The 11871-nt window shown below is 32.1% G+C and overlaps 3 protein-coding genes across 5 annotated transcripts in view; 1 reads left to right on the forward strand and 2 right to left on the reverse strand.

The window, feature by feature from the left end:
- LOC107619545 (AP2-like ethylene-responsive transcription factor At1g16060) overlaps positions 1-1547 on the reverse strand; it is a 6440-nt gene extending 4893 nt beyond the window's left edge. The window contains exons 1-6 of the mRNA XM_016321835.2: positions 1243-1547; positions 875-957; positions 739-747; positions 461-549; positions 291-364; positions 156-206 (exon numbers count right to left, since the gene is read on the reverse strand). Of these exons, the coding sequence (XP_016177321.1) occupies positions 156-206; positions 291-364; positions 461-549; positions 739-747; positions 875-957; positions 1243-1409 (473 nt within the window). The 5' untranslated portion in view covers positions 1410-1547. The remainder of the gene's footprint in view (positions 1-155; positions 207-290; positions 365-460; positions 550-738; positions 748-874; positions 958-1242) is intronic.
- On the forward strand, positions 3583-9285 carry LOC107618779 (cell division control protein 2 homolog C). 3 transcript variants are annotated; one of them, XM_016320933.2, is made up of 5 exons: positions 3583-4051; positions 7209-7875; positions 8033-8102; positions 8293-8431; positions 8880-9285. In XM_016320933.2, the coding sequence occupies exons 2-5, from the start codon at positions 7239-7241 to the stop codon at positions 8970-8972; spliced, it is 939 nt and encodes a 312-aa protein (XP_016176419.1). In that variant the 5' UTR covers positions 3583-4051; positions 7209-7238; the 3' UTR covers positions 8973-9285. The 3 variants fall into 3 exon arrangements, with proteins under 3 accessions (XP_016176419.1, XP_016176417.1, XP_016176418.1); XM_016320931.2 differs by lacking the exon at positions 3583-4051 and adding an exon at positions 6714-6907; XM_016320932.2 differs by lacking the exon at positions 3583-4051 and adding an exon at positions 6914-7054.
- Positions 10260-11871, reverse strand: part of LOC107618778 (aspartyl protease family protein At5g10770-like) — a 4407-nt gene continuing 2795 nt past the window's right edge. Inside the window, exon 3 of the mRNA XM_016320930.2 lies at positions 10260-11276. Coding sequence (XP_016176416.1) covers positions 10815-11276 — 462 coding nt within the window. The 3' untranslated portion in view covers positions 10260-10814. The remainder of the gene's footprint in view (positions 11277-11871) is intronic.

Raw genomic sequence — 11871 nt, forward strand, 5'->3', positions numbered from 1 at the left:
ATAAAATATACATTAAAAATAAATTAAATAATATATATGATAACCGATTTTAGTAGTTAATTTTAGTGTACAAATAACATTTTTGTTAATTATATTACTTAATCAAAAATTAAAATCCCACTAAAACATGGAAGCAATGAATCTTGAGGAAGTACCTTGCTACCCCTCTGTATTTTGAGACTCCTCTTGAGAATCCACTGCTTTTTCTGCATATCACCAATGAAATTATCATAAGAAATGGCTTCAAAATAATAATAATAATAAATTAAAAAAAGAGTAATTAATTAAACCTTCTTAAGGATCCAATGTATTCTTCTTTAGACTGTCCCTCCATGTCCTTGAGCTCCTCTTGATAATTTGATGCCTAAGATCAAATGAATTTCACATTAATCAAACAAACTTTTGAAATGAAATTAGAATAATACAAATAAAAATTAGTAAGTAATTAGTAATTAATTACTGGGAAATTGAGTATGGTTTCTTGGCCCCAATACTTCAATGCTGCCAAGTCATAAGCACGTGCAGCCGCTTCTTCATCATCATATGCTCCTAACCAACCATAACAAACCCCTCAATAAAATCATCCACCACTTTATACCACCTTTCAACTTCCCACCCCAATTTAGATATAACCAAATTATATTAATTAACATTCACGATATTCTCCTATTAATAACTCTCACTTTGACCAAATTATCACATTAAAAAATAAATATATGCTAAGTCTCAAAATCATACCTAGATATACTGTAATTCATCCAGTTGTGTGTTTAGCATTGCCGTCATCAACCAACACATTCCAAAAAATAACATCATAATTAGTGAAAAAAAAAAAAAAACAATCATAAAAAATACATACATAATACATACATACCTTGTCTTCCTTTTTTAGTCTGTGATTCATTCCAACAATTCTTGTCCCACAAATGAGCTTCATAACGACCCGTCCATCGATGCCTATCACCATATACAATTACTTAATCGTCGAGACAGAAACACAGAGACATATTGTTTGATTGTTATTAAGATATATATAGGGAGAGAATTGAAAGTTTTCATTAAAAAAAATAAATTATAATATAAGATATAAGATTGGAAACATTTCAAGTACAGGGAGTACTAGTGCTCCAGTTATTTTAACAGTTGATCTGAATTATAAAAAATATATATAATATATATTAATTGAAATCAACAGATAAAACAACTGGTGCACCGATACTTCCCGGTGCACTATATATATACCTAGTGACACCACGGTAGACAGAGCTTCGTTGAGGAGGTGAATCTCTTGGAATGGTTTTGCGAGTTCTTTTTTTCACAACTTTCTTTGATGGTGTGGCAGCAGAAGAAGAAGAACTACTGTTACTATCATTATTCTTGATGACGAGGGTTTTCTTCTTCGCCATCATCAATGAATGAATGATGAGAGAAGAGAGAGAGAGAGAGAGAATTAAGCACAGTAATGTGGCTCTGTTCCTACTTAATATGCACAAGCATATAGAATTGAGGAAGAGAGTTATTATATTTATATATGAATATATGACCAAGTCTCATCCAATAAGAATGGCATTAATTAGTAACAATATATATAGTGGTCGAGAGTGAAAAAAGTAGGTCTAATAAATCGTCCTATCATATCTTCACTCTTATTACTATTTCCATTTCCATTAGGGTTACTCTACTTTTTATAAAACGTGCAAAATGTTTTATCAATAATCTTGCTTTTTAATTAATTAATTATCACAAAATTAATCTCTTTAATTAAATGAAGAACAAGATTAATATTTTTTACAAATAATGGTTAATTAAGAGACTATCATTTTTAATGTATATTTTATTTTAATAGTTAATTTTGTTAGAATTTTTATTCTAATTGTGGTCCAATTTATTAATATAGAAATTAATTTGGATAGTATTGTAATTATTCATTATTATATTGACAGTTGGTCTGTTCTTTAATGGAAAGAACACCACTTTTCATCAAAAACTTTATAAAATTTGGTTCCCTAATTCTGATCACAAGAACAAAAAAAAATACACCTTAATTTTATCTGGTTCTCTGTAATTCAAGAATTGGAAGTTCTAAATTAAACAATGACTGGAGGTACGTAAATTATTGATTTTATGAAGAAATCTAACAAATTTTAGTATATATATATATATTTAAAGAAATTCACTAACTTTTAATTCTATTATTATATTATGTGAAGAGTTAGTTCTCAATTAGTTTAATTTTTATACAGTGATATTTAATATATATTATTATATAGATAAAAGTACATTCTCAGAGATAGTACTAATGACGGTGGAAATAATTAAATTATTTTTATCTATTATATAATAGGATTTGAATATTTACGTAAATAAATGATTAAATTCCCTTATGAAGTACATACTGATGAGTAAATATTTCTACGTTGAAAGCAATGGTAACAATTGTTTGATGGGTAGAAATTCATAAAAAAGTGTTGTTATAAAAGTGTGAATTAATGAATAGTGGGACTTAAATAAGAAATTTGGATGAGCTGTTAATGCAGTTGGTAGTTGAGTGAATGAAAGGATTTGATAAGAAGGATGATGGGGGAAATGGTGGACGGTACTACCAAAATCCATTAAAATGGAAATGGACGGTACTACCATAAACGTTCATTTCGCCATTTGGACGGCAACTATTTCTGCGTTTTTATTGTGGCCGTCTTTAACCCCTCTCTCCATAATCTTCCAATAATTCCTGCTATTATACGGTGTATATATTAAAATCAGTCGTTAAAGTCAATTATTAATATAAAATAATTTTATACGTATATTTAATTATATAATATATTGTTAATGAAAATAATTATTTTTTATATTGATTACTTAAATAATTATTTAAAAGAATAAAAGAGGATACTTCCGTAAAGACGCATAAAATCAGTTATTTTTAAATTTCTTAACAAATTATAATAAAATCGATTTTTTATAACAATAACAATAAATCTAATTGTTATCAAATCCGGTCAAACTGACTAATTTACATAACTTATTGGATCATGGATTTTTTTTTTTGTTTTTTTAAAACAAAAATCAGGGATATATTTATCTTTTTATAAAAAAATTTAAACATGATTCGGTTTAGATTGTGTAATCGATCGAATCAAATCGGATCTAATAATCATAATGCGGACAATTGGATTTATTATTGTTGCTATAATAAACCGATTTTATTATAGTTTATTAAAAAATAAATTATTAACCGATTTAATAAAGATGTCCAATAATATCATGACACATGTAAACGTCTTTAAGAAAAAATGATATTTTTAATGTTTTTATCGAAGTGGCCTCCAAAAATAAATGTGATTGAAAGATTAAGTAAAATATTTTATATTGTTAGTGTATTAAAATCATAGTTCTGAAAAATCAAATTAGATCGGCGAGTCGGATCGGTTCAACTTCGAACCGACAACATTAATAATCCGGTCAGACATATAAAACCGTTGATCAGAAAATCGATGGAAAATCATTAAACCGGCATAGAATCGGCCGGTCATATCGAACCGGAACTCGGCCGGTTTACACAAAAACGGAAGGTCCTTCGTTTCTTTCTCCTTTCTCCCTTTCTTTCGTTCGTTCAGAAAGAAATCACACAAACCCAGCCAAAAAACCCTAGCACTGTAAGCCTACACCACCGCCGCAAGGAGTGGCATACTGCCGCCGTCCGTCGCACTCGAAGTTCGCCATCCGTCCGTCTATCTAGCTTCCCTCTTGCTCCAAGTCTTCAACCCCTGTTCGCTGTCACCGATCGCGGATGCTTCCTCGAGCTCGGCGTCCGTCGTCTTTGTCTGCTCAGCCGCGCTTCCGTCGCCGTTTGTTTGCCGTTCACGTTCGCTTCTTCGTTCAGCTGTCGTCTTCGTTCGCGTTCTTCGGCGTTCACCGTTCGCGTTCACTAGCCGTTCACCGTTCGAGTTCGCATTCGCGTTCGTCTGGAAGCCACGTTTCTCTGCTTCAAACTCTGCGACCAACCCGCGCGCTCCACCTAGCCGTCGAACTGCTCTCTTTTGTCTTCGCCGTGAGTTCCCTAAACCCGCCACCAGACAATACACTCACACAGCACCAATACTCTGCTTCAAACTCTGCAACTTCTTATTTCTATTACAATAAGTAACTATTTGATTTGGTAGTGGTTTGGATTTTTTCATAGACTGAATTGAAGTTAAAATAGTTATGTTCTCTTCCCTATCACATTGATCTTAAGCTTTGAATTCTCTTATTTCGTTTTAATTTTACCGCACTCAACATGTTTGATGAAATGCTTTAACCATACTTCTGGTTGGTTTTATTATTTCTAGCTTTTAGAAACTTAGTAAGTTGATTGCATGTGAAATTAGAATAATGAGGAAATTTTAGCTGGACAAATAGCATCTTTGCAGAAAACATATTAGCATGATGATTCCACTTGCATTAGTGTTCTTCTGTTAAATTTTAACTGTTAGTGTGAACTTGTTAATTTGCTAATTGTTCTTGTGTTGTTGTTCTGTTGTTCTTCCGTTACCTTTAATTTTTTTTTTTGATGTGATTTTCTGTTCTTGAACTTGTTAAGTTGATAATTTGCTAAATTGTTGGGCTGCTGTTGTTTTAATTTGCTAAATTGTTAGGTTGCTGCCATTTAATTTGTTGGATTTTCTATTTAGGTCTTGTTCTTGATTATTTGCTAAATTGTTGTTGTGTATTTATGGTTGTCTTTGAGATTATTGCTGGATATTGGTGATCATTGATTTATTATATGCTTCATGTTTTCATTGTTTTCTTCTTCTGAAGGAAAAAAATTCTGTTTTCATTGTTTTGTTGATTGTTTGTTTTGTTTCAGAAATCAATTTTTTGTGATCAATGTTCAAACTCTGAATGTTGTTCTGCTATTTTTGTTTTGTTTCAGAACTCTATTTTTTGTGATTAATGCTCAAACTCTGAATGTTGTTCTGTTTTGTTTTAAGGCTGTGTTTGGAAGAGGTGATAATTTCTGAGTGTTGTTTTTGTTTTTGTTTTAAGGCTGTGTTGCACTGTTGTGTTGCAATTTTCATTTTGTAGAAAATTCTGAGGTATATAAGAATTAAGAAGGAAGACTATTTCTTTTTTTTTTTTGGTGACTTGAAGGAAGACTATTTCAACACTATTACTCTCTTGATTCTGGTCCGCCACAAGCTTGAACATAGAATTGAAGAGAGAAACCCTTTATTATTTCATCATTGGCCTATTTTTGGCACTACATATCATTGTAGTTTGTTTATTCATAGAACTAGTTTATGATCCCCTTTTGAAGTAAAAAATGCAGTAGAAGAGTGTTTAGAACCAGTTGCTCTATTCGTTGAATTTTTATAGAATCAGGTGTTTATTATTAAACGATTTTTTCGGTTGAATTATGGTTGAATTGGTTGAACCAATAAACCAATAAACCAATAATTAGAGCGATCCAATGACCGGTCTGATTTTTAGAACCTTGGTTATAATTTATAAAAATGTGAATACATTACATTTACTATCTTATTTTACATATGTTTTCTTTTTTTTTTCCCTAAAAGCTGGTAAGATAATTAAAATGATTAATCAGAAGAATAATTATTTCTCTGTATTATTACAAACTTTTTTTCCTTTTACTCTAATCTTATATTTAAACTTTATTGCTACAAAAAAAAAAAAAAACGTAGATCTAAGCTTTTGTGCCGCAAGAATAAGAGTCCATAGGCCAATGCGTGCATCTTTTGTTGGTTTTCCATATGATTTTTGGTATGTTATTAGCTTCTAAATAAAAGCTAATAATAATAATATATTCTTTACAAATCAAAGCAAAGTTATTTGGCAATGTTAAGCATGTTTAAGCGTGGCTATGAGTCTATGACAAAGGGTGAGGTTAGTGATATTCCTATTTATATATTCATATTCTCTTTTAATTTTATTAAGGATATGTTCTTTTTAAAAAAACAACTTAAATAATAAATCTTTATATTAAAAGTAGCTTATAAATAAGTTATTTTGTATTTGGTTTTTAGTTCTAAAAGTATTTATTTTAAAAGAAAAATAATAAAAAAATTATTATAAGAGAAATTATTTTTTTTAACTTCTTCATAAGCACTTAAATAGCTTTTTAGAAAGTTATAATTTGATTTTAAAAATTGCACCAAACATTAATGCTATAACTTTTTATAAGTTAACAAGTAAAAAAACATTTACTTATGGATCTATCCAAACTTACCCCAAGCCTATCATCAAATAGATACCTTTCTATAATTCAAACTATATCTTAAGTTTGTTAAACAAACTTTGATATATAATATAGTTTAATTAATTGAAACTCCTCAAATAATTTGTCATGTCCCTACTTAAGATTATTAGTTGAACTAGGTTAAGTATATCTAGCTAGCTACCACATGCTTGTAATTCTAGGTCAATAATCTATGAGCATACTCAATTGTTTTTGGCCGCACCTCATTGGTCATAATGTCAATTGTTTTTAGCTTCTCAAATTGGAGCACTTGTTTTTTGGTCAGGGACCCGGGCCACCAACCTAGCCCAGACCCAAAACAGAAGCCCAATATCTAACCCAATCCGGATTTCAAACCTACTATGCCCAACCCGATCCATGGCTGTCTTCTCTGGCGGCCGCGATGATAGCTGAGATTTCCGTGCTTCGATTCGCGAGAACAGTTCCCAGGTTAGTTAAGAAGCTTGAAATGGGTTAGCCCAAACTGAAATGGACTCAGGCCCAAACCAGAAGTCCAAATTAGAGACCCAATCAATTAATTAATTTAATTTGCGTAGAAAGTGGTTCAGAATTTTGAAAATTAAAAAGGGGGCGCGGCACTCAAGAGAGTCAGATCTACCCATCAGTCATCAGCACCAAGTAGCCGTTGTTCTTCTTTCGCTCTCCCAAGTAGGTTCTAACCGCCTATGGATCTATCTGAATTCGAATAGTAGATACTGTGTTTCCGATTGTGCTTCATTTTCATTCTCATTCTCATTCTTATTCATATTCATATCATCATATGTGTGGAGTTCTATTATCGTGTTTCTTTATTAGGTAATTATCATATGCACAATTCCTCAAAATCTTTCTACTGCAGTGGTGGTTGATGTTCTTGTTCTTGTTCTTGCTTTATACACATATCTTGTTCTTGTTCAAAACTATTTAATTTGAAATTGGAATTATTTTTTATGTGTGATGTTTGGTGTAGGAGAAGGGAATTGATTAATTGAGATTCTGAATGGACAAGTACGAGAAGTTGGAGAAGGTTGGGGAAGGAACATATGGCAAAGTCTACAAGGCAAAAGAGAAGGCCACTGGACAAATTGTTGCATTGAAGAAGACACGGTTGGAGATGGATGAGGAAGGCGTCCCTCCGACCGCCCTTAGGGAGGTCTCCCTCCTTCAGATGCTGTCTCAGTCTATCTACATTGTACGCCTTTTATCCGTGGAGCATGTCGACAAGGTCCCTAAATCGGCCCCGGCCTCGGCCACCACCAAGCCCCTACTCTACCTTGTCTTTGAGTACCTTGACACTGACCTCAAGAAGTTCATTGATTCGCACCGCAAGGGCTCGAATCCAAGGCCACTCCCTCCTGCCCTAATCCAGAGTTTCCTTTTCCAGCTATGCAAGGGTGTTGCACATTGCCATAGTCATGGTGTCCTTCACCGTGACCTCAAGCCTCAGAACCTCCTCCTTGACCAGAAAAAAGGGATTCTCAAGATTGCTGATCTTGGACTTGGACGAGCCTTCACTGTCCCTCTCAAGAGTTACACTCATGAGATTGTCACCCTTTGGTATAGAGCTCCTGAGGTCTTGCTTGGAACCACCCATTACTCCACTGGAGTTGATATGTGGTCTGTTGGATGCATCTTTGGTTAGTATATAGTTGTATAATGTACTTATTTTTTGCTTTTGCAATTGATTTTGCAACTCTCAAACATCATGTTTAATCTTGCAGTTATTATAAACTTATAATTGATAATTGATTTTTCATACTACTTGATTTGGCCCAACTGAATTTGGTTTTGCAGCTGAAATGGTGAGAAGGCAAGCTCTGTTTCCAGGGGATTCTGAGTTCCAACAGCTTCTTAACATATTCAAGTATGACTATCACTTTGCAATAATCATTCTACTGACTCATAACTTTCATTCCTAGTAAAAGCATGTGGCCAATTTCATCCATATCTTGCTTGCTATGTGGAAAGAATGATAGCTTTCTGGAAAAAGGAAAATTTTTCTGCTGCCTTTTCACTCTCATACTAACTACTTTTTTTAAATTTGTTCTTTCCAGGATTTTGGGAACTCCAACTGAGGAGCAATGGCCAGGAGTTACTTCGCTTCGTGATTGGCATACCTACCCAAAGTGGGAACCTCAGAACTTGGCGAGGACTGTGCCAACTTTGGGACCTGATGGAGTAGACCTTCTCACGGTTAGTGTTCCTCTATAAAAAGCATTATTCTAATGAGTTCCTAAGAATAGGATCCTCTAAAGTGAGGACAGATAACTGTAAAGCAACAATGTTAGGGCCTAAACACAATGAAGTTATTGATGCAAGGGTGCAAGATGATTAGTTTCTCACTTTCTCACTTTACATTCTAATAGCGGTAGAAACTCGCAGTTCTAATATTAGTTCAAAGGTTGAACTGGTCTGGACTGGACTTGAATAGCATTTTGTTAAACAGTGCTCTGCATAGTAATATATCTAAAGTTTTTTAAGTTATCTGAAGTAGCTCACAAGGTGTTGCTTGGGAAGTATTATCTATTGTAGCATTTGAAATAACTAGAATTCATGTTACCTTCAATTTGGCTATAATAATACGTTTACTTATCTTCTGTACAAACTTAGGACTGACTATACTAGATATTTCGTCGTGCAGAAAATGCTCAAGTATAATCCTGCTGAGAGAATCTCTGCCAAGGCAGCACTCGATCATCCTTACTTTGACAGTCTTGACAAGTCTCAATTTTAACAGCAGATACTGTCCAATGCTTTTGTGCAGATGTTGTATGTCAATGATAGTGATATATGGAAGTAAATGAAAATTAACTCCTGGCATGGAATTTAAGCATATGTGAGATTGATGTTGTTTGGTGTTAAGTAATAGTTTGTCATCATCATCTTGGTGATATGATCAGCTAAGTAGAAACTCTACTGAACCTTTATCACTCTGTATTAGGCTGTGCATGATCACCATTGTCCTTGTGTACTTGAAAAAATGTTTTTATCATTGTTGAATTAAATGAAGTCTATTATAATGCCATTCAAAATGTTAAGCATAAAAACTTATGTTCTTGTTTAAGTTTCAGTGTACTTTTAGATGGGTTTATGGGACATTCTTCTAGAACGAGTTCTCACTTCTCACAACTCACAAGAAGCAATCTTAAATTGCTTGGCCCTGTTGCTGCCATCAGACATTTTGAATTGACAGAAAAAAAAATCTTGAAATAGAGACATTTTGCCTTTACTTCAATATCTACAATCTACTTTATATATCTAAAATTCTCTATAGTTATGATATTGGGACAATATACTCAACCAAAAATATGTAATAGCCAAACGATCCATACTTTAATTTGTCAAAGCCACTTAATAATACAGAACTTTGTTTTTTGTTTTCTGTTTTTTAGTGCTCATTAATTAAGTCACTTGATTCCAGGAAGGTGCAGGCCTTGGCTTCTTATTATTAGCTCTTCTGTAACATTTCCACCAAAGATTGAAGTCCATTGTTATTTGCAATAACAATAAGGTTAAGAGAAACACTCAACACAAGGAACAATATTATGGGGAAAGAAAGGACAACACAATAAGCTACCACAATAAAATCTAAACAAATTAGGTAAAGGACAACAATAAGATAGGGCTGAATTGCAACGGAGTACCTTGCGTTTTCGATTAATGAACTAAATATTATTCAATATCTATTAGTATATAATTTTTACTATTACTCTAAAATTATTTTGAATATTCCAAAAAAAGGTTCTGTTTAATGTCAAGACTACGAAATAATCAAGCTTTCATTGCTTTATTCCTAAACATATATGACACAAAAGCAATTATTAGAGATCAAATCACGAATGACAGGCACAAGATTTGCCAACACAGTTCTCCTTTGAAGATCAATCATGATAATTTTAGCAAAATCATATTATTTATACTCATTTTTGTTTTTGTAAATTAACTTGACATATATTAATTCTTTCACATCTTAAAAAGATCTGAAATATAATCCAATAATATCAAATTAATGCACGAAATAAAATCAAGAAAAAAGGACAAAAAGGTCTTTGACCTTTTGATCCGCAGACATTTAAGTCTTCGAAAATTTAAAAATACATTTAAGTCCCTAACTTTTTCAAAATCTGGATATATCGATCCCTAATGTTTACTTGGGTTTGTCAGAATTAACAGAAAAATCAAACGTAACTTCCATTGTACTGACTTGGTTGATACGGATGCACACATAAAAGAGTTTTTGAAATTTGATAAATTAGACTCAGGGATCGATATGTCTAGATTTTGAAGAGGTTAGGGACTTATATGTATTTTTAAATCCTCAAGAATTTAAATGTCCGCAGACCAAAATGTCAGGGATCAATTTGTCTTTTTTCTCTAAAATCAACACACTTAATATTGTCACATATTTTCCTTATAACATAAAACTAAGGTGAAAATACAAGTGCAGTTAATTTTTTGTGAAATTGATAACTAAGAATCGTTAAATAATTTGATAAGTTTAACTAACTTGTCATCTAACCACGGTCAATTATCAATTTCAGATGAAGTTAACTGCACTTGAATTTTCACGAGTAAGCTAAGATACGAGGCCAGAAAAAGTGCATTCTTCTTTTGCAAAACCCACCCTAGATAGTTTGGAATCATATATGACCCTATTATTCCTCTGCTGAAGATTTCCAATTATGGGAACTTCATGTTCATGAGAAAGGCTTGCAAATGGGAGACAAACTTTTGATTTTGAAGCAGCATCACCCTCATCAATCATGATCAATGTTCCAGATGGATCCACGTTAAGCTTAGCAAGATTATCACCCTCAAAGTACATTCTTATGGTAGGCACTTTCACTTGTTGAATCCCGGTTAGATCAAAACATGTGTCAAGGATTGCAACCCCAGGAACTTGAGGGTAACCTTGAAATTGTCTCAAGAATCCTCCCTTCAATGCGTTGTAGATTGATGGAGGCAACCTTGTAATCACTGTTCCTGAATCAATTATAACTTGGCGTCCATCAACAATGCGAAAACCTACTTCACCAACCTATATATATATCATTGCACCAATGCAATAATATGGGTACAAGTATTAGATATGAATATGATCATATGGACCATGATATATGCATATACAACCATTTTATAAAACTTAGATTTATATTAATTCAATATATATGATCTCCCAAGATTATTCTTATATTGATTCAATATATATGATCTCCTAAGTTTTTTTTATAACTTTGATGCTTATATAGTAAATGATATTATAATTTATTAATAAACGATAAAATTTAAGAAAATATTTGTAAAAGAATCTAACTAAAAATTAACTATTTATCAAATAATAATATCAGGTAAATTTTTTTAATATTTTATTTTCAATTCATAATAACATTCAAATGAACATTTTAAATCACATATCAAAAGAATATTCAAAATTAAAAAAAATCTAAAAAAAAAATATCCAAAGTCATTGATAGTTTTTTACGAAAATCATGAGAAAAAAACTTAGAATATGTATATGTAATTAAGGGAGTCACTTTATTTTTTAAAGATATTTTTTAATAATTAAAAGTCAATATATATAATTGATTAAATTCTGTTATTTTTGTTAAAATTAGATCAGACAAATTAATTTA

The sequence above is a fragment of the Arachis ipaensis genome, chromosome B09, assembly GCF_000816755.2.
Source record: "Arachis ipaensis cultivar K30076 chromosome B09, Araip1.1, whole genome shotgun sequence".
Taxonomy (NCBI): Eukaryota; Viridiplantae; Streptophyta; class Magnoliopsida; order Fabales; family Fabaceae; genus Arachis; species Arachis ipaensis.

Excerpts from the sequence above, each read along its gene's own strand:
- LOC107618779 (XM_016320933.2), top strand. The coding sequence starts at position 7,239 with ATGGACAAGTACGAGAAGTTGGAGAAGGTTGGGGAAGGAACATATGGC. Across the intron at positions 7,876-8,032 it reads GTCTGTTGGATGCATCTTTG|CTGAAATGGTGAGAAGGCAA; the intron begins GTTAGTATATAG and ends TTGGTTTTGCAG. Across the intron at positions 8,432-8,879 it reads ATGGAGTAGACCTTCTCACG|AAAATGCTCAAGTATAATCC; the intron begins GTTAGTGTTCCT and ends TTCGTCGTGCAG.